Source organism: Octopus bimaculoides, chromosome 16 (genome assembly GCF_046866305.1).
Source record: "Octopus bimaculoides isolate indiv1 chromosome 16, ASM4686630v1, whole genome shotgun sequence".
In the NCBI taxonomy this organism is placed as follows: domain Eukaryota; kingdom Metazoa; phylum Mollusca; class Cephalopoda; order Octopoda; family Octopodidae; genus Octopus; species Octopus bimaculoides.
The window spans coordinates 20,866,402-20,891,401 of record NC_142943.1 but is presented as its reverse complement, the minus strand read 5'-3'; the positions used below and the strand labels follow the sequence as shown (position 1 = coordinate 20,891,401).

Genomic DNA, 25,000 nt, shown 5'->3' with positions numbered 1-25,000 from the left:
CATTGTTTTCATGTTAAGAAAGTATCTTAATATCTTAACGGTTTTTCAAGTCGATCACATGGAGGAATGATATTTGTCTCCATTTTGGATAAGAACACGAAAATTCAAGGGAATTCATATTTAAGAAAATAAGAAATCAACGTGTGCTACTCTTGGATGACACCTTTAGAGTGATTATCTCCCTTGGGTTTAACTTTTAAGAAAAACTGCGCTGAAGGATGAATTTGTTTGTATTATATTGTTATATTCTGGGTATGTGTAGTGTTCGTATGTTTGTGTGTTGAGTTCATCAGGGGGGGGGGGGGGAAGTATCTTCTATGTGTGAAGTCCGTATGGTGTATATATTCAATGTTCACATTTAGGGGAAAAAAGCCTACCCTGGTAGGACCAGCAGAATGGTTGGTGGTTCCTCTTTGAAATGTCGGAGTGTAAAATATTGCTTATGCATGCAGGGAGAGGAATGTAGTGTTTAGCTCAAGAACACGACACATTGCCCGGTCCAGGTATTGAATCCACGATCATGAGTCCAATGCCCTAACCACTAAACCATGTGCCTCCACACAGAGACCAGGGGCAATGAGTTGTACCCTAGTGACTTGATGATGATGATGATATATTCATGTATATATATATATATATATATATATATATATGATAAATTTACATATCCATTATAGCGTGTATTGAGCACTCTTTTCCTTCCTCATTCATTTGAGATAAAACAATGTATGTGCCTTTCTATATACATGCATATTGTAATTTAGGAGTTGATGTAATATACATATACATACATGTATACATACATACATGCATACATGTGTATGCATACATACATACATACATACATACAAACAAGCATATGTACATTTTGGTTTGTACTAGTGTTTACATATACATATACATGTATGTATATATACATATACACACACACACATATATATAATACATATATATATATGTCTGTATCTCTATCTATCTATTTATCTATCTATCTATCTATCTATCTATCTATCTATCTATCTATCTATCTATCTATATATATATATATATATATATATATATATATATATATATATATATATATATATATATATATATATATATATATATATATATATATATATATTCAAACAGGCATACACATACACACACACACACATACGATAATCATATTTCTATTTCTTCCCCATCTCTATTCTTATTTATATATTTATTTATTGATTCTGGAGCCCCAATGCACCCATGGCCAACCAGCTGGAACCATGTAAATGAGTAAAATTTATGATGTTTCAATGCATGCATGCATATATTTGTGCAAGTACCTAGCAACTGTCTGTGTGTGTGTATGTATGTGTGTGTGTCTGCGTGTGTGTGTGTGTCTGCGTGTGTGTGTGTGTATCTGCGTGTCTATGTACATATGATAAGTGTGTGAATTTCTGCTCCAGTAATTTTAGTGTGGTTCTGTGTAAACATGCAAAGTGTATATTGATCAAATTCCTCCCAATATATTCTCAAGAACATGTATACAAACTCATGTACACATAGAGACACACATGTATATACATATACAACAAACATATATATGCATATACAAGACTATCTATCTATCTATCTATCTATCTATCTATCTACCTACCTACCTATCTATGTATACATAAATGTATAAGTATATATGTATTTATGTATATGTTTACACCCACACATCCAAACATATATTTACATGCACGCATCCACACACTTTTACATACGCACATTCACACATATCTGTGTGTTTGCGTTTGTATGTACGTTTGTTTCTAATGTTGATGAGTCACTTCAGCTATACTCAGTATTTCCTATATATGTGTAAGGACACTCTCATATACAGAAGATCTTACATGCATCACACTCCAAGCTGCTATACTGTAAACCATTGATTTGACACGAATAAACTCTCCATTTCATGTACCGAGTACCCTTTTCCTTATACACATTTGTAAACATTATATATATATATATATATGTGCGATGGTTTTTTGTTAAGCAGTGTCGATTTTTACAATTCTGTAAATAATAATAATAGCATTTTATAAGCTAAAAGCTTATAAGTGATCACCATGCAATGACTAAAGAAAATAATCTAATAATGGGGCAAATAAGCCCTTGATGGGCAAAAGTAGGGTTTCCTGTGCATACACAAAACAGCATAATTTGGATTCCATTCTTCTTCAAGTTTCACGGGCCCCTAGCAGAGCCTGTCCCATCAGGCTCATGGAATATCTGAGTGAATGGAGAGATACAGAAAGTCCAAGATGGCTACTAGGAGATGGGCTGCAATTGGACAAGGAGGGTCACATGATGTTGCATGGATGGTATTGCTTGATAAGCGACAGCAGTTCCATGAGAAAAGTGAGTTTTTATATATATGTATGTATATTTGTATGTGTGTGTGTATATATATATGTATGTGTGTGTGTGTGTATATATACATATATATATGTATAGAAAATTAATAGTGACAGAAGCAGTATTATAATACCATAAGGTAATTTATATATCTAACTTAACATGGATATTCATTTACAACACCTGGCAGGATGTAACCATGTTATATGGTAGTCCTGGTGCCCATAGCAAACTATTCTCATCTGCCAATGATAGAATGATGAGTTCTATGCCACATACTTCCATATGAAAGATCCTCTCAAGATAATGCAGTATTCTGTGTTCTAACACAATGTACACATTAAGTTGGATATAAATTTATATACATATACATTAATAATGGTGGGCTTAAAAGTTCATAGGCTGACTATGAAGGAGTGATACTAGAGCTGTGTAATCTTATGTGCGTTAATTTCAATGCTTATTATCAATAACTGCATTGTTTCTTTCTAGGTAAACTAACATGTGATTTCCAGAAGACTTCAAAAGTAACTATTAGCAACTTCTCATGAACACTGACAATATTTGGCATCATAGTGTTGTCCTGTATCTACAGAAAAAGGGTTTAGCCTCCAAGGACATTCATTCTGACAGGGTTGCAACATTAGGGGATGATGCTCCAGCTTTATCAGCAATACAAAAGTGGGCAGCTAAATTTAAGTGGGGGAGTCTTGAAGACTCACCCACATCTGAATGTCTGGACTAACATCTGTTCCCCAACATGAAAAATCATTTGGCTGGGAACCAACATCACAGTGATAATGATGTTATATCTGCTATTGATGACATTTTTTTGACTAACAGAATGAAAGCATCTTCACCGATGGGATCAAAACACTGTAACACTGACGGAAGTGTGTGGTTGCAAGAGACCATATTTCAGTGTTAGGATTCCCTTTACTGGGAATCTTTGTTTTGTTGCTAACAGATACTGTAGGGAAACTTATTTGAAGCAGGGTTTTACAGGTGATTGTTATTTTCTAAAGATTTCCTTAAGAAAGAAGGGTCCTAAACTAGAAATGTTGAAGTCTAAGTTAAAAATTTAATTCATCATCTTGTACTATTTCTTATTGTTTTGGCTTGAAAAGCATCTATCTTTCTATCTGTCTGTCTGTTTGTCTGGCTATTTTTATCATTTTAGCTTTCACTAGTTTCAGTCACTGAACTGCAGCCATGCTGGGGTACTGCCTCGAATTGACCCAAGGACTTATTTTCTTTGTAAGCTTGGTACTCATTCTATTGGATCTCTTTTGTCAAACCACTAAGTTACGAGGATGTAAACACACCAATACTGGTCGTGAAGCAGTGATGGGGGACATACACAGGCACAAAGACACACACACACACACACACACACACACACACACACACACACACACTCACAACTCACACACACACACTCACAACTCACACATTCACATGTATACAACAAACTTCTTTCAGTTTTCATCTGACAAATACACTCACAAGGATTTGGTAGGCCTGAGGTTGTAGCAGAAGACACTTACCCAGGTTACCATGCAGTGGGACTGAACCTAGAACCATGTGGTTATGAAGCAAGTTTCTTACCACACAGCCATCTCTAATATGGAGAGAGAGAGAAAGGCAGAGCTATGACATAGGCAAGGCTGTATGGTTAAGAAGGTGAGTAAAAGATGACCAATACTTTGTGAGTAAATATGATAGATCAAAACTGTAGGAAATCCATTATGTTTGTGTGTGTCCATCTGCATGTATATGTCCATATTCCAATGTATATAAGTCTTGATGCAACTATGCATCATTGACATTGCAACTGGCTGTGCTCTGCACTTTTGAAAACTTGTGGAATAAAAATCCCCTTTAGATGATAACCCAGTAAGAAGGGTTAGCAACAGGAAGAGGATTCATCTGTAAAACACTGCCTCAATTTTGCTTCCCAATAGGAAAACAGATGTTAAACAAAAGGAAAATTTAGAAAGAATATTTATCCAGCTAAACAAGTTTATAGATTACTGTATAAAGAATTGATTGCACCTACCCATTTGCATGACATTGTACTGCTGTGTAGGTGCCATCCTCTTCACACTTTGGAATAAAGATATTGATCAGATGTGAGTTCAAACCTGCCGCTCGTAATCTGAGGCACTCATCTGTAAGGAGGAAGGTAAAACAATCAATATCTCAGATCACTGAGCAATATACAAAATACATGAGTGCATTGCGTACATATATATATATATATGTGTGTGTGTGTGTGCATGCGTGTGTGTGTGTGTGTGTGTGTGTGTGTGTGTGTGTGTGTGTGTGAGAGAGTCTGAGTATAAACACACTCACACATTTATATATATTACATTTATATATAAATGTATAGATATATGTATATATATATATATCTATAAAAAATTGCATAAATATTACATTTAATACACACAAACACATATACATATACATATATATGTATATATAAATATATATATAAATATATACATATATATATATATATATATATATATATATATATACACACTCACATATACACACACATACACATACCCACACACACACATATATATTGTATACATTCATATATGTATACTATATATATGATACACACGCACACATGTATAGTCATATATATATATATATATATATATATATCATTGCACATTTACACGTGTCTATATTGTATATACATGTACATATGCATGTACATGTATATATGTAAGTAAATATATATATATATATATATAGATAAGAATCAGATGTTCTCCATATAGAATACACTTAGTAGTGCTCGAAAGGTTTAGACTTGAGCAGCTAGAGGAGTAAATGTAAGGAAAAGCAAGTTAGACAGGTTGATATACAAAGAATATTAACTACATGAAATATAAAAGAAGTATGTATGTTTACATATAAAAAGGTCCGACTTACATAAAATAAAAATGATATCAAGAATTAAAAGGGATTGAAGAAGAGTATTACAAATCCAACAGCTCATCATCCCATCTTGAATCTCCTATCAGGCAACACCACAAATGTAAGATTTCTTCCCTGAAGACGGAGGCCCATATCATCTGATTATGGAAACCCTTTACAATCATTTTTTGGACTACTGAGCCCCCAGAAATAGCTTTTGGATTTGTAATACTTTTCTTCAACCCCTTTAATTCTTGCTACCATTTCTATTGTGTAAGTTGGACCTTTTTATATGTAAACCTATATACTTCATTTGTATTTAATGCATTAAATATTCTTTGTTTGTATACTGACCTGCCTAACTTGCTTATCCTTACATATATGTATATATATATATGTATGTATATATCTATTTGTGTGTATGTATGTCTTTGTGTCTGTGTTTGTCGTCCATCACTGCTTGACAACCAGTGCTGGTGTTTATGCCCCCATAACTTAGCAGTTTGGCAAAATAGACTGACTGAATAAGTACTAGGCTTAAAAAGTAACTTCCTGGAACAATCTGTTCAACTAAAGACCCTCCAAGGCAGTGCTCCAGCATGGCTGCAGTCAAACGGCAGAAAAGAATAAAAGAATAGCAGAATACATATAATTATGCACTGAAGCACATATTTTTACATCATATATGCACACATATGTATATATGTGTAACTGAGCTGGTATAAATACCACTGTGTCTATATGGTGGGTGTTGGTGGGTGCTGCATCAGTTGCATTGATCTGTTTGCTTGCATATATGTACATATGCACTTATATATCTCTGACTATATTGATATTGATATTTATAGCAATAAATATCAATAAACATCTGAAATATATGATATATATATGTGTGAGTGTGTGTGCGTGTGTGTGCATGTGTGTATGTGTGTGTGTATGTATATGTGTGTGTGTGTATATATATATATATATATATATGTATATATATGTATATGTATGTATATGTATGTATATGTATGGTGTGTGCGTGTGTTTACGTGGCGTGTGTGTGTGTGTGTGTGTGTGTGTAACAGCAGCCATTCAGTCCAGTAAGCATTCTGCAAGAAAGAAGCCATTTATTTTCTCAATGCTAACAAGAAGCCCTGTTTACCGAAACAACCATGAGATGTATCTTGTAACTGTTAATATATACATAGATACACACACGCACACACACACACACACACACACACACACACACACAAAACATATACACACACATGCATATATATATATATATGTATATTTACACACACACACACAAAGATTGTTAGATAAATTGCAAGATAGATAGCTAGATATAGATGTGTGCATACACACACACACACACACACACACACACACACACACACATACTCACACACATACACTTACATATTTGAATTTGATATTTGAAGTAGAGCGGAGTGCATCCATCCATCCATCCTTCTGTCTATCTATCTATCTATCTATCTATCTATACATACATACATACATATCTGCACGCATCAACTGTATTGGTGAAAAAAATCTCACTAGATCACTTACTAAAGTACTTCAGTGTCACACTTCTAATTTTACAAATATATGTATGTATGTATGTATGTATGCATATATACATACATATATATATATATATATATATATATATATATATATATATGTTTATTTTACCTACTGTTCTATTATTAGTAATATCAACAAAAAAAGTATTCCATCCATTGAGAGATAAATGCCATTTGCTACATACAGTATTTAAATATGAGCTACTAATAGTTTCATGCAGTAGAAGCACAATATTTCAGTAGATTTATATAATTTATATATCATGATTTGTGTCTCCAAGCAATCCTCCAGGCTCAAATACATATTGCTAGTTTTATTTGAAAAAATCATTTTTCAGATTAGACCAGCCATGTTTATCCGAGTCAGAAGAATTGCTTGGAGACATAAGTCATGATATATAAGTCTTCTGAATTGTGTTTCCAGAACATGAACCTATTACTTGCTCATATTTGAATACTATGTATACTAAATTATATCTATATATATAAATGTATGTTTTATAATTATATACATAATTATAACAAGGGATTGGCTATATGCCTCACCATGCACTGTAAAAATAGACACCAAAAGACACTATAACTACCTTAAAATCTCTGTCTATTTTTACAGTGTGTGGTGAGGCATATAACCAATCCCTTGCTATAATTATGTACATAATTATAAAATATTTTGTAAAATTTACCTATGAGGTTTTTATTTCCGCGCTGATCGCCTGGTAAAATCATTAATGATTCTTACTCTCTCTCTCTCTCTCTCTCTCTCTCTCTCTCTCTCTCTCTCTCTGTGTGTGTGTGTGTGTGTGTGTGTGTGTGTGTGTGTGTGTGTATATATGTATATATATATGTATATATATATATATATATATATGTATGTATATATAGAGTTATTAATATTTCTAAGTCTCTCTAAAGGAGACTACGGCAGCGGTACTGGAAATTAATAGTTATCGCCAAGCCAACATGGCAGTCCCAAAATTAGGACGAAAGCTGCCGTGAATTAGCTCCAAGAAGCCATCGCCTCTAGCTAGCTATGTGACACACGAAACCTGTGTCCTTTATAACCTTCGAACAGGGGAGGTCAGCAGTGTCCCCCTGCTGGTTTGGCATCTGCAGACTAGTTTCAGATATATATATATATATATATATATATATATATATATATATATATATATATATATATATATATATATATATATATATTGTTGTACTTGGGGATGGTCATATTGCCAGTTTAGCCAATAAAAACACACGCACTGTATATTTGGTGTTAATTTTTTTTTTTTTCAGCTTTATATTACATTAATCTTAATCTTAATCTTAATCTTATTTCGGCCAGAGTTCTTTCGTCACACTTCTGTGACCTCATCAGTGGTCCTTTGTTTCCTTCTTTCTTATGTGTGTCTCACCTTGCTAACTAACAGCCATTTTGTATTTTTATTGGCTAAACTGGCAATATGACCATCCCCAAGTACAACAACATCTGTTTCAACACACGATTTCACATAAAAAATCTTGCAAAACAAATATATATATATATATATTTCTTCATATGATGATATCTCCACAATGTGTTGATGAGAAAAACATGTAATCGCTACCAATATAGCAAGAGATTTCTCCGCAAAGGTCTAAAGTAGACTCCTTAAGGATCGATCTCCTTGGTTATATATCAAAAATTTAAATTTAAAAGCGAGTTTTGACGCTGATATCCATTATTATTGAAATTTATTCCTATGTCAATATTTCTGTATAAGGCTATATTTTTGTTCTTTACCTTTTTTCCCTGAAGATTTGTAAGGTAAATTATATATTTGACTTGAATTTGACAGTCAAATATAGCCTTATACAGAAAATGTTGACATACAAATAAATTTCAATAATAATGGATATCAGCGTCAAAACTCTCTTTTAAATTTAAACATTTGATATATATTTATATATATATATATTTCATGGGCTCCCTTAAGATTCAGCATTCCAAAATTATATACCTATGTGTATGTATACATTTGTGTGTGTATATATATATATTTTTATTCTTTTATTTGTGACAGTCATTTGACTGCAACCATGCTGGAGCACTGCCTTTAGTCGAACAAATCAACCCCAGGACTTATTCTTTGTAAGCCTAGTAGTTATTCTATTGGTCTCTTTAGCCAAACCGCTAAGTTACTGAATGTAATCACACCTGCATCGGTTGTCTAGCGATGTTGGGGACAAACTCGTACACACAAACATACATACATACATATATATATATATATATATATATATATATATATATATATATATATATATATATATATATATATATATATATATATATATATATATATATACATATACATATATATATATATATATACACACACAACAGGCTTCTTTCAGTTTCTGTCTACTAAATCCACTCACAAGGCTTTGGTCAGCCTCAGTTTATAGTAGAAGACACTTGCCCAAGGTGCCACACAGTGAGACTGAACCCGGAACAATGTGGTTGGTAAGCAAGGTACTTACCACACAGCCACTCCTGCACTTATATATATATATATATATATATATATATATATATATATATATATATATATATATATATATATATATATGCACACACACACATAGACGTACACACACACATATGTCCATACATACATACATGTATGTATGTATGTATGGTGATTTCTCCATTTTCACAGATGATTGCTGTTTTCTTGTATTTCTTCATTGTCAGTGACATTGCTGACTTTCTGTTCATGATCTCAATGGTTTGGAGCAGAGGTGACAGAACAAAAGTTGTAATTCACTCTGCTATTGCAGTTGGTTAGGTTTGCACATGTCACTAGTTTTTCCATTGACGGAATAAAGAATAAGGCCAACATAAAGAGACATGTGTACATCCCTGGATTATAGAGACAAATGCTTGTATAACACAAGTATGAGTCTCTGATTCTCTGTGATTTCCATCTAGTGACAGGCTGAAGACAGAAGACCAGCGATCATGTGAAACCACAGGTTCTACATCAGAGTGGGCCTCTCCTTGAAAGATGCTGTGACAACAGTTAAGGGTCCCTCACTCCTGGTGGTGTTACTGTGTGCCCTGACATCAACCAACGGTATTACTGTGTCCCTGCATGCAGATGGATTGTTATCATATATATATGCAGGTTAACCCATAGCTGGGAACTTGACAGTTGCTGCTACTCTGGGTCAGACTTGATATGGGAACAATAATGGCAAAGAAGTGGTTCCACATTCCTCAAAACTCTGGAACTCCCAAACTACTACTGGATGCATATATTTGTGTGTGTGTGTGTGTGCATATGAATGTGTGTGTGTGTATGCATATGAGTATATATATGTGTTTATGTACATATGTGTGTGTGTGTGCGTTTGTGTGTTCGTTTGTCTGTGAATATGAGTATATATGTGTGTTTGTATGCATATTAGTATATACATATGTGTGTGTGTACATGTGTCTGTGTGTATGTGTGGATATTAGTATATATATATATATATATATATATATATCTATATATCTATATATATATATATATATATATATATATATATATATATATACATATATATATATATACATATATATATATATATATATATATATGTGCGTGTGTACATGTGTGTGTGTGTGTGCGTATGAGTATATATATGTGAGTGTGTGTACATGTGTATGTGTTTGTGTGTGTGTGTGTGTGTGTGTGTTTGCATAACTTCACTAGTATTGGTGCCATGAAAAAGTGCACCTGGTACAATTTGCTTAGTTGTAGGCATAATGAAGTGCATCCAACTGTAGAATGCTTGCCGATGCAAACAAGCAATGGAAGCTAATGCAATCCTTTCACTTTTGGACCCTCTCCATCCATGCCCAAACCATGGTAGCATAGAAGCAGAACTTTAAATCATTCAATGCCTGTATTCTATACTGGCATGGGTTGGACAGTTTAACACAATCCAACAAGGCAAGGAACTGTGTCGAGCTCCAATGCTTGCACTGAGATCATCGTTTCTATGGTTGGAGATCCTTCCTGACATTGACACTAGTGACATCTCCAATTGAGCTGCAGATCAAAGAAATAGGAAGAACGAAGTCCCCTAATCCAATGGGGCACTTATCAGTGGAGAAGTGGCTTTATGTCAGGTGTTGAATGGTTAAAGTATGATAGAGAGACAGGCAGAGGCATTTGCTATGGAAGAGATACATGGCTAAATCTCATTAAGGAGGAATGGGTGAGAGTAGCTAGAAAGAAGATAAAGATGCTGGTGATGAGGTGTCAGAAGGCACTCTCAAGATACAAGAAAGTGAGCATACAAGAGAATACGTATTGAAGATGAGAAGGTGTGAGTGGATAAGTTCAGGGGAATAGAGAGGAGAATGTCAAATTAGGGATGGATGCAGAGGCTAATGTAGGTTATTGCTTTTGTATAATTTACCTTATAACATTTACATTTAATTGCATATGTATAATGATATCCACTATTCATAGGATGCATCGAAACAGCTGTAAAGATGTGATTACATAATGTAATATTGGTTTCAAATTTTGGCCTAAGGCCCCATTGTATAACAATTTATGTAAATATATTCCTTAAACTTATAATTGTTCATCTCTATGATGTGTTTGAGTGTGTGTATGTGTGTGCATGTATATATGTGTATGTGTGTGTATATGCCTACGTGAGTGTGTGTCTATGCACATGCATGTATATGTGTGTGTATGTATGCATGTGTATATATACATTCGTATGCATATGCAGGCACACACACACACACAGTTATGAATATTATATATATATATATATTACTGTACAAACAAAAGAGAAAGTAACTCACTATTTTCTGTAATGCATACGCACACACACACATGCACATGCACATATGTACACATATACATGCACCCACACATTTATATGCACATGTATACAAACTCACACACACACACACATACATACATATATGTACATGTATATCTATCTATCTATCTATCTATCTATCTATCTAACTATCTATCTCTCTATCTCTCTTTCTCTCTTTCTCTCTCTCCCTCTCTCTCTCTATCTATTTATCTGTCTATCTATCTAGTTGAGCAGATATTGACTTAAGCCATTACTCATAGTTTCATAGTTTCATGTGAAATATTGTTAAACAAAGGCTAACATAATTAATGTTGTGAGCTCCCACTAGTAAACATTTTGAATGGATGAAAATTACACGCGTAATGAAGAGAAAAATCATTAATATGTTAAATCTTGTGAAAAGGAGGGAGACTTCTACAGAATCCAAATTGATTTAAAAGTTAAAGGGAACAAACAGTGGATAATGAGTTTGGTCTTTGGTAACTATGGTGACAACTCCAAACCTCCTCCTCCTTAAAGGGAACAAACAGTGGATAATGATTTTGGTCTTTGGTAACTATGGTGACAACTCCAAACTTCCCCCTCCTCCTTCTCTCCCTCCGCCGCCGCCGCCACCACTACCACCACCACCATCATCATCATCTGCATTTCCATACTGAAATGGGTTGGACGGAATTTGCTTACCCTCATCTGCTCCCAGGTAAGATAATTTTTCCCTGTGGCCAGACATGTTGTCATGGAAGTGTGGAAACAAAGGACACGGCTTATATGATGGTGACACTCAGAACTACCACATGATGCCACAGCAAGGAGACAGTAACACACACACACACACACACACACACACACACACACACATGATGGGCTTCTTTCAGTTTCCATCTATCAAATTCCCTTACAATGCATTGATTGACTTTGGGCTATAGTAGAAGACATTCACCCAAGGCATCAAGCAGTGGGACCGAACCTGAAACCATGTGATAGGGAATTGGACCACTTCAGCAGAGTATAAACAATATTTGTAAGATCTTAGATTAGGCTCTGAGAACATACAGAATCTTAGTGGAATAAACAAACAAATAAATAGATAATTAAACAAATAATGATATTGATTAGAAAATTTAAAATAATGATGTAGGAAAGTTTTTCATGGTTAAGACCTTCTGCATGATATGTTCTGTATTGAACCGAAGCAGAGAGCAGAATTGTTAGCTTGCCAGGCAAAATGCTTAGCAGCATTTCTTCCATCTTTATGTTCTGAGTTCAAATTCTGCTGAGGCTGACTTTGCCTTTTATCCTTTCAGAGATGATGAAACAAGTACCAGCGAAATATTGGGGGTCAATATAATCAATTAGGTCCCTCCACAAAATTTCAGGCCTTGTGCATATGGTCATCATCGAGATCCCTTAACTGATGCAGCCAGTCATTGGGGAGCCACTCTTGACACTTTCATAGTCAGCCATCGCCACTGGTCTCCGTGCTCTGTCATGTATAGAACATTCGCTGTATTGTGACCCATCCAAACCTTGATGCCGTCAAACCATTTTTTCTTCTCTGTCTGCCTCTCTTTCACCCTTCCTTGACTGTGCCCTGGAGAATGGTTTTGTGCAGGGAGTTGTGGCAGGATACATGACTGTGTCAAGTAAGCCTTTGTCTTTTTACTTGTACAAAGAGTAATTCCTGTCAGCCTCTCTTTCGGTCTCCTTCAACTGTTGTCTGAAGAACAGTTTTGGATGGAGTTATGGCAGGATACATGAATGTACCATGCAAACGTTTGTCTTTTTACCCATGTAAGGAGTGGTTCCTGTCTGCCTCTCTTTCAGCATCCTTCAACTGTTGTCTGAAGAACAGCTTTGGACAGCGAATTTTGGTTTTCACCTTTTTTACCTGTGCAAAGATTGGCTCCAGTCTGCCAGTGTATTTGTTAGCTTGCTGCCTGCCAAAGCTCTTCATATAGTAAAAAGAACCAAAAACTACGTTCAGCATTGTCCAACTGCTATGAGATTCAACTTGAATGGTTCTAAAGTAGAAGAGTTAAACTAGAACATAAGGTTGATTCTAATGTTTACCAACGTCTTAAATGCTGTGTGATGCTGTGCCAAATCCATTGAACTTGTTGGATGGAGGCCATTGCTTGACATTTTAAGCTGCTTTCTTGATGCTTTTATAAGGAATATCTTAATCACAGTCATCTGACATTTTCTTCATTTTGGGATTGGTTCACATCGATTTTTATTTCTATTGGATTCATACATGTGCATGCGCACACACATTCTTACACATACACATAATACATACATTTTCACACACATACACATTCCCATATACATTCATACACACATTCTCACACATACAGACTCCTATATACATACATATACATATATACATTCTCACACACATACACATTCCCATATATATATATATATATATATATATATATATATATATATATATATATATATATATATATATATATACCTTCTCACACACATACACTTTCATACATTCACACAGATGCCTACATTCACACACATCCCCACTCTCACACACACACATACTTTCACACATAACCACATGCTCCCTCCCGCACACACAAATATTTCCACTTTAACACATACTTTACCACTTTCATGCTCACACATTCTAGCACACATACACATATCTACATTCACACACAACCACACACTCCTACTTTAACACAAGTTACCAATTTTAAGCATTCACATTCTCACTTGCTCTGTCACATATACACATACATACAGATACATACATATACATACACACATACACTCATTTGCATATTACCCCTCTTATTCACACACACAAAAATAACCACATACATAACACATAAAAGCATAAATAGAAACATTCACAAGCATACAGAAAATATGAAGACTAAACTAAGCAGACACACACATACACACACTTACACACGCCTATACATAATTACTCAAGCATGCATATGTACACATACAAGCACACATATGCAGATATATGAGGGACTCATGCTTGAATTATTTATTCATAAGTAAATACATATGTGTGTGTGTGTGTATGAATGTATTTATATGTGAGTGTATGTGTACATCTATCTATCTATCTATCTATCTATCTATCTATCTATCTATCTATCTTGCTATCTATCTATACCTTGTTAAAAATAAATATTTTAGATATATAAAAACAATGAACACTAACAAAATATAGAACTCAAAATTTATGTATGTATATATAGGTATATATATATGTATATATATATATATATATATATATATATATATATATTTAATCATGCCAAGGGCCTATTATCCTTTAAGGGATGTTTGCATCCTAGTTCACCGGTCTATAACAGTGTTCAGTGAAAAACTAAATCCGTTAGTTTTGCATTGGTGTATATTAGTATTTAAAATATTTATGAATGAGAAGAAGAAGAAAATGGAGAAAGCAATAAATAAACATCAGTTTATTCAAAAATATTCAAATCAATATAATATGAAATTCTTATCCCTACAGCTGTTTCCATATTCAATTAGAGAAATTACATTAAATTCGAGTATTTTATCAGGGGAGTATTTCCAGAAAGGAGTTACATTCCAGCGTGTTGGTTGACCCTTGACAGACTCAGATGTTCGTGCTTTGGTAATGTATGTATTAAAAAAAAACTGTTATGTGTATATGAATTTCATATTATGCTGATTTGAATATCTTTGAATAAACTGATGTCTATATGTTGATTTCTCCATTTTCTTCTTTTTCTCATTCATATATGTGTGTGTGTGTGTGTGTGTGTGTGTGTGTGTGTGTGTGTGTGTGTATGCATTATGATGTGATTGTTCTTCAGAACAATACAGGGCAAAAACTAAATAAAAGAACTCAACGATAGTTTATTGTAGAATGAATTCATTTTACTGATACCTCGGTTGACTAACAAATAGATTGTTTTGCTCTATTACATGTCATTAAAACAATATTTTGAGAAGCTCTAACAGTGTGAAGCCAACCATGCATTTGAAAAGAGCTGGATGCAAAAAGCTGGAGCAAATATCACAGCTGACACTGGAATGTGTATGTGTGTGTGTGTGAGAATGTGTGTATGTATATGGGAATGTGTATGCATGTGAAAATGTATGTACGTATGTATGTATATGGCTATGTGTATGTGTGAGAATGCTTGTATGTATATTGGAATGTGTGTGTGTGTGTGAGACTGTGTGTATGTGTGTATATTGGAATGTGTATGTGAGAATGTGTGTATGCATGTATATTGGAATGTGTCTGTGTGAGAATGTGTGTGTGTATGTATATGGCAATGTGTATATGTGTGAGAATGTCTATATGTGTATGGGAATCTGACACTTTAACAAGAGAAAGAAAAAGAGTAACTGAATAAAAGAGAGAGGGAGAAGGAAAGTATGTGAGAGAGAGAGAGGGAGAAAAGGGAAGAGGAGAGAGGGAGAAAAGGGAAGAGGAGAGAGGGAGAGAGTATGGAAGATAGTATATAGATACATTGTTAAATAAGTTTATAGATAGAATGATAGATACTTTATGATGTGTGCTTGTTATTGTTTTTGTGTGTGAGCATTATAACTGCACAACACATACTGTGTCATATTGACATGTCCAAGGGTGGATTAAGCCCCATACATTGAATGTGCAAGTGGCTGAGCATTCCACAGACATGTGTACCCTTTAATGCAGTTCTCAGGGATATTCAGCATCATGCAGAATATAGCAAGGCTGGCCCCTTTGAATTACAGGTACAACTCATTTTTGCCAGCTGAGTGGACTGGACAAATATGAAATAAACTGTTTTGCTCAAGGAACACAACACCGGGAATTGAACTCACAGCCTTATAATCATAATAACCTAACCACTAAGCAATGTACCTCTTTCCATATATATATATATGTATATATATATGAGTGTGTGCGTGTGTGTATGTATGTATATGTATATGTATATATATATATATATATATATATATATATATATATATATATATATATATATATATATAATTATATATAATATATATAATTTTGGGACTGCCATGTTGGCTTGGCGATAACTATTAATTTCCAGTACCGCTGCCGTAGTCTCCTTTAGAGAGACTTAGAAATATTAATAACTCTATTTCTGAAAACCAGTGGATAGATTCCACTGAAATTAGATAAATAACCTTCGAACAGACAGTCAGTAGCGCCGCCTAGCTGGAGCTTGGCTGCTCTGCATTGACAAGGGGCAACACCCTGAAACTAGTCTGCAGATGCCAAACCAGCAAGGGGAAACTGCTGACCTCCCCTGTTCGAAGGTTACAAAGGACACAGGTTTCATGTGTCACATAGCTAGCTAGAGGCGATGGCTTCTTGGAGCTAATTCACGGCAGCTTTCGTCCTAATTTTGGGACTGCCATGTTGGCTTGGCGATAACTATTAATTTCCAGTACCGCTGCCGTAGTCTCCTTTAGAAAGACTTAGAAATATTAATAACTATATATATATATATATATATATATATATATATATATATATATATATATATATATATACATATATATATATACATGTATGTATATATATATATATATATATATATATACATGTATGCATTACGGAAAAATTTGGATAAGTACTGTTTTCACTTTGCTAAAGATTTTCTACTATTTGAAAATAATATGTATTCTTGTTTTTATACTATTCATTTGGTTCTTTATAGATTATTTTAATAGATAACTTATTTAACACTAAATTATTTAGAAGTTATAGCTTCATTTCAACAAAATATTAGAACTTCGATTGGAATAGTGTTGATATATTTTCGATTATTTTTGATTAATATTATTTGATTAATTATTAATCTTTATAGTTTATAATATCGTTAAAGTTTTTTTAAAAATCAAAACTTTGTATATATATATAAAGTTTAACCTTTTATTCTTAATAATTTTTTCTTTCCTAATTTTTTTCATTCATAATTTTTTCCATTCATAATTTTTTCATTCATATTTTTTATTATTACGTTTGTAGAAATAAATAATCTTGTATTTTTCTATTATTCAATTGATCTTTAATTATAATTAAATAAACGTCTTTAGCTTTAAATAGTATAGATTTAACTATTACACTGGTTAAATATGTACTAATTTTATCTTCATTATTATTTTAAACTTCGTTCAACTTGTATTTAAAACAATGATAATTTAAAACAATGATAATTTATGTAAGATGTTTTTTGTATATAATATACATGTTATTATAATGGATGAAGGGATGATTATTGAATGGTTATTATTTTGATATTATGATATTTTAAAAATAATTTTTCTATCTTTATATAATAAGTATTTCATATTAATTCATTTGGTACTTATTGTTGGTTGAGATATATATCTAATTATTGTTCTACTTACGATCTGACGAGTAGCTATATTTTTGAATAGAACTTATTTTCGATAATTTCAATTGATTTTAATCGATTTAAATTTCTTTTCTATTTGAAAATTGGTTATGAAACACGTGTAATCTTTTTATTATATTTATCTTATGATATTTACTTTACTTTATATTATACTCATTTATTGTGCTTTTAATTATTAATTTTTCTATATGTGATAGTGGATTTTCATCGATGAGTTCTTGAAAATTGGTTATTTTCCCTAAAACTATATGATATATATATATATATATATATATATATATATATATATATATACAGAGAGAGAGAGGGGAAATAGATAGTTAGATATATATAGATATACAGAAATTAAGTTGATTATACACTTAGAGACTTTAAAATATTTGTTTAAATAAATTTGACTGGTTTCACGATTTCATTATTTCCAGAAGTAATGGGTGATGGATGAATATGAGCTGAATATACCCCATTTCACACAATATTGAAAATTATAAGATTATGAAACTGATTAATTTAGATAAATCTTCTTAAAGACTCCAAGTGCATATTGAACTTCATTGCCCTTGTGGAAAAAATTCTTTGTCTGTACACACACACATGCATACACACACACACACACCTGCACATACACACATACTCTTTAATAATCTGATGATTAGATTAACAAGTGATTACACATGCCTCAATTTTTTATGTTGGATCAGTAGACTTACATTCATCAGAAGTTTTGGACTATGTCTAAACAGAACAAAATAGCAGTTGAGGACGCTCTGTGCATGAAGCATTTCAGAAAAATAAATAAAAGATTAAAAAAGGTTGTTGTGTAAGGCCAGAACAATGCGAGAAGGAACAAAGGAAACAATGAAAGGAAAAGAAAACAGAACGAAGTTGTAATTCTGACACCTTTTACAGGATATTTGGAAAAGCAGTTGTTGCTCAGTTGTGTGTGTGTGTATGTGGGGAGGGGGGGGGGGGCGGAAGAAGGTAGGGGAAGAAGAAGAAGGTAGGGTAAGAATGAGGAAGGTGACATGCACAGACTGGTGTTGCTATAGCAACCAGTCTGCTTCATGTAATTCCTTCCTGTTGTTCATGGCTGATCTCAATTTGTTTATAAGGAGGGCTTCCAGAATTCTGAGACTGCTCCTGTTGGGTTTGCCTAGATGGAAACTGAAATTCTGGGTTTCGCACTTCCCAAGGTGTTTCTTTATTGCACATGTGCTTCTTTATTCGGGTGCGTAGTTTCCTGGCAGTGTTCTCTATGTACGATGCCCCGCAATTACTGCAGACTACATTGTATACCACATAGGCACTCGAGTATGTCTTGATGACATTGATAGGGCAGTGGGGCAGATTTTATTTGTGTAAACCGAATTGTAATTGTTAAGTGAGACTATAACATAGGGGCAGTAACTCGTGGATGAGCACCAAAGAGTTATTTCCATAGCACTAAGACTAGGACGGAGTTTAGATGCAGAAAAGCTAAACAGATGTAAAAGGACAAAGAGTAATATATGTTGAAAGATGAAGATGCTGAGATGGTAGGAAAGGAGTAGCTGTGTGGTAAGTAGGTTGCTTACCAACCACATGGTTCCGGATTCAACCCCACTGTGTTGCATCTTGGGCAAGTGTCTACTACTATAGCCTTGGGCCGACCAAAGCCTTGTGAGTGGATTTGGTAGACAGAAACTGAAAGAAGCCCGTCGTATATATGTATATATATATATGTATGTATGTGTGTATATGTTTGTGTATCTGTGTTTGTCCTCCCCAACATCGCTTGACAACCGATGGTGGTGTGTTTACATCCCCGTAATTTAGCGGTTCGGCAAAAGAGACCGATAGAATAAGTACTAGGCTTCCAAAGAATAAGTCCCGGGGTCGATTTGCTTGACTAAAGGCTGTGTTCCAGCATGGCCGCAGTCAAATGACTGAAACAAGTAAAAGAGAGAGTAAAAGGGAGAGGTGTAGAAGAACAGGAAAGGAAAGAGGAGGGAACAAGCAAGAGATGGACAGCGACAGAAAAAAGTAAAATAAAAAGCGATAAGAATGATGGAGTTAAGATGATGGATGAGAAATGAAAAGCTGGAGGAGTGTGAGGAGACTCTATGCAAGAAGCAGTAAAGAGGGCAGATGTATTTGGTGGTGACTCCTGTATAACATCTTGGACCAGTGAGTGAGAAAGCAGTTCTTTTCATGTAAGCAGTGCATAAAAGACTCTGATTTAGTGTTTGCATACATTGCAGGCATGAGGGAGCTCTTATGTATCCATCTCTTTTTCTCCAGACATAAACCCCATCATTTTTTACTGTTAGAGTAAGGCTTGCATTTCCCTAAAAGACTCCATGTGATGTAGTTTGTGGTCTCCTTCAGCCACCACACGTGCTTGATGGAGTTGACTTTTCAGCCACTGGTCAGTTTTGACCTAAGAAACCATTCCAGGAGTGACCATCCTAATTTCTACTTCAGACATTATATATATAAAACTTTACTGGTGTTTTTTTTTCTATTAAAAGGCAGTTTTCTTATTAGTTCCAGCATGGCAAGTGACTATGTATAGGTGTTCTCAAGGTTTTAGTGTGTCAGTATATTAAGAATAATTGTAAATTTGAGCAGTATGTGGAGTATTACTATGTGGATACTGTGTTTTCCAGCAGTATATGACCACAATATGTCACAATAATGGACTTATGTGACACAGTAGGTAAAGAATAAAAACAAAGATATATATATATATATATATATATATATATATATATATATATATATATATATTTATATCTATATATATATATATACACATGCCTACTTACTTGTATGTACAGTTTCAAGTGTATGGTACAGAATCAACAAGGCAAGGGCAGGGAACATTCTGGTGAATTTTAATATCTGAAAGAGTAGAAAAAGTTCTACATAAAACATTTTGGAAAATAATAAATTTCATCTTTGCATTCAGACTTTTGAGTAGGATTTCCTCTCCTCTTCCTCTCTCTCTCTCTCTCTCTCTCTCCCTTCCCTCCTTTTATATATATGTTTACATACACACACACATGCACATCTATATATATATATATATATTTATATATATATATGTATATATATATATATATATATATAATTATACATATATATACATATATATATGAAGCATATACATGAAAATATGAATGTAAATGTATAAATATTTATATGCACAAAGACAAATACTTATGTGTATACATATGTATGTGCATACATATGTATGTGCATACATATGTATGTGCATACATATGTATGTGCATACATATGTACGTGTGTGGAATCACAGTCAAAAATGTTTACAGAAAGATAAAATTTAATATTTCTTCAAAATGTTTTAATATAAAGACACAAACTAATTATCCTCAAGCTACTTGCAAGTAACAAAGTTAATTAATCAGCATATTGCATATGGTGACATATGAACAATGAAATGTTTCATAATTTTGTCTCTCATTTGACATTTAAGAATACTGCAAGGTACATTAATATTTTATAACTACATGGAATTGTCATCTGAATAAAAGGCACATGTTAGCAGTTTCTGTGACAATAGAACTCTTTTTCATGATGAAAATATCAACGCAGCAAAATATATCTTTTTGTGTTTGTGCAGAGAGCTTCATCAAGATTTTGTTAGATGATACAAGTCGTTTAGCAGATAAGGCAGTTCTCTTTATATCACAATGCTTTGCACTGGTCATATGATTCATCTTTGTGCTGCATCCCTATTTACGTCTTTCAGTGCTGTACAAGCACAGTTGCCAGGCAACAATAAAATGCTGACAAATGTGCTTATATGGTAGTACTAGATATAAATGGGGATGCAACATGAAGATAACGAACCATACAATTAGTTTGAAATATTGCGTTATGAGGCATCCGTGATATGATAAGTGATTTCTATCTGAAGGTGCTAATAATATTTTTAATATACTCTGTGGCAGGTTTACCTTTAAATATGAGGATGCTAAACTATTAATTTTTTTATGGATTGATGTGTATTATTCTTTCACTATTTTTGGCATTGTAGTACACCACTGCTGTTTCTACTACTATTGTATCATCAGAGCAGTTTGTAGATCAAACCAGGTTTTAAAAATGAATTTATTCTGGTGTCTGCAATGTGATAACAATGCCTTTGATTCTGCTAGCATATTTGTTGTACAATTGTGTTATATATTACGGAAACCTGCAATAACACAAAGAATGAACCCATTACAATGTATACAAAACCAATTATATATATATCAGCACCATCCTTATCATCACTGCTATCTTCATTTAATGTTCCTCTTCCATGATAGGATGAGTCCAATGTCCAATGGTTTCACGGGGAAATGGCATGTCAGAAGAATGTTCTACTGCCTACATATATATATATATATATATATATATATATATATATATATATATATATATATATATATATATATGTATATACATATATATATATATATATATATATATATATATATATATATATATATATATATATATATATGTATATACATATGCTTGAGGCATTCATGTATAGTAATGCCCTTATATAAATATATATATATAAATTGTAAATGCAAAAATAAAAACAAAAACACAAAAGATTCTGCGGTACACGTGTTTCAAGCTTTATAGTTGTTACATCAGTGTATAATTGACAATATAAAGCTATCTTCAGCCGCAAATGTATGTATTGTCTCCCAAGAATTATATCACATAGACGTTAAAGGAGGAAAGAAGATGAGATATAAGAGGTGAGGTTCATATATATATATATATATATATATATATATATATATATATATATGAATATGTTTGTATATATATATGTTTATTTATATAAGTTAATATGTTTGAATGTATATCTTTATATTGGAAGATGGATGTTAAATGATGATGATGATGGTGATATATATATATATGTTAATATGTTTGTTTGTATATGTTTATATATATATATATATATATTTACGTTTATATGTATGAATATATGTTTATATGCATATATGTATGTATATATATTTGTATCTGTCTATCTGTCTGTCTGTCTGTCTGTTTGTCTCTCTCTCTCTCTCTCTCTCTCTCTCTCTCTCTATCTATCTATCTTTATGTCTGTCTATCTATCTACACACACCTATATATAGTACAATAAAATAGAAGATGGACTGGTGGTTGTTAATGGCTCCAAAGCATTTATGAAATAGCTATACAAAAGTGAGTATAAATATAATTAAGCAGTAAAGCCAGCAAATTAGGAAAGTGAGGATTCATAGCAATTCTTTGTAGATAACTAAAAATCCTCAAAGTTCATGCTCTAATATCACAGATAAAAGAGAGGATGATCCCAGTGGTCATAAAAATCTATTTACCAATCTATGAAGAATTTCTACAAAGGACTACTAGTGTTCTCTCTTTTATCTGTTTATTAGAGTATTAACTTTCAGGACATCTACCTATTTACAAAGAATTACTATGGACTCCCATTTTTCTAAATTTTTCTTGTTTTTCTACTTAACTGTATTAAGTACTTATTTCTATTGGTTCTACAGGAAAAACAAAATTATAAGAAAAAACAAAAAACAAAAAACAAAAAAGCAGCTAGTGCACTCTGTAAATTGGTTGGCATTAGGAAGAGAATCCAGTTGTGGAAAATGTCAAAACATTGGAGTTTGACATTGTCCTCTGCATCAGTGGATCCTGTCAAACCATCTAATCCATGTTGGCATGAGAACATACATTCAATGATGAAGATGATACTAATGATAATGATGATATATACATATACATATATATGTGAAAATGTGCAGAAATTAGACTCCATCAAGTGTCAAGGGGGAAAGCTAGAGTTAGTAGATAGCTTCTGTTATCTAGGTGACAAAGTTAATACTGGAGGTGGATGCTCTGAGAGTGTAGCAGTGATAAGATTAGGCTGGGCAAAGTTCAGAGAGCTCTTATCTCTGCTGGCTCTCAAACTGAAAGACAGATTGTATGACGCCTGTGTGCAAACAACTATGCTACATGGCAGTGAAACATGTGCTGTGACAGTTGAGGACATGCATAAGCTTGAAAGAAACGAGGCCAGTATACTTCACTGGATGTGCAATGTCAGTGTGCATATTCAACAGAGTGTAAGCATCTTGGGAGAAAAGTTAGGCATAAGAGGCATCAGATATAGTGTGCAAGAGAGACGGCTGCGCTGGTATGGTCATGTGACGTGTATGGATGAGGACAGCTGTGTAAAGAAATGCAAAACTCTGTGAAGGGAACTATAGTTAAACGTCGTAAACAGTGGCTAAAAGGGAAAAAGCTCAACCACAACTGAGAAGGGAACTTCATGGGAAAAAGGTTTTTCTCTCTACCTGGTGGGATTGCAAAAGAGTAATTCACTTTGAATTGTTACCACCTAATGCAACAATCAATGCTCAAGTCTACTGTCAGCAATTAGAGCGTTTGAACCAAGCTTTGAAGTAAAAAAGACCCGTTATAGTGAAATGAAAAGGAGTGATGTTTCATCAGGACAATGTGTAACCCCACACTGCAAATATCACATCACAGAAGATCGAAGAGCTTGGTTGGGAAAAAATTCCTCATCCACCATATTCTCCCAACCTTGCTCCTTCAGAGTACCATTTGTTTCATAGTTTACAAAATTATTTGGGGGATATAACTTTCACAAAAGGTCAAAACTGACATTCCAGAGTTCTTCGCTTTGAAACCAAAAGAGTTTTACATTGATGGGATTAAAAAGCTTGTAAATAGATGGAAGGAAGTCATAGATAATCAGGGAAAGTA

The 25,000-nt window shown here is 33.5% G+C and overlaps 1 protein-coding gene across 1 annotated transcript in view; it reads right to left on the bottom strand.

The window, feature by feature from the left end:
* LOC106870717 (U24-ctenitoxin-Pn1a) overlaps window positions 1–25,000 on the bottom strand; it is a 220,466-nt gene that overhangs the window by 89,541 nt on the left and 105,925 nt on the right. The window contains exons 2-3 of the mRNA XM_014916885.3: window positions 21,004–21,079; window positions 4,445–4,556 (exon numbers count right to left, since the gene is read on the bottom strand). Coding sequence (XP_014772371.1) covers window positions 4,445–4,556; window positions 21,004–21,061 — 170 coding nt within the window. The 5' untranslated portion in view covers window positions 21,062–21,079. The remainder of the gene's footprint in view (window positions 1–4,444; window positions 4,557–21,003; window positions 21,080–25,000) is intronic.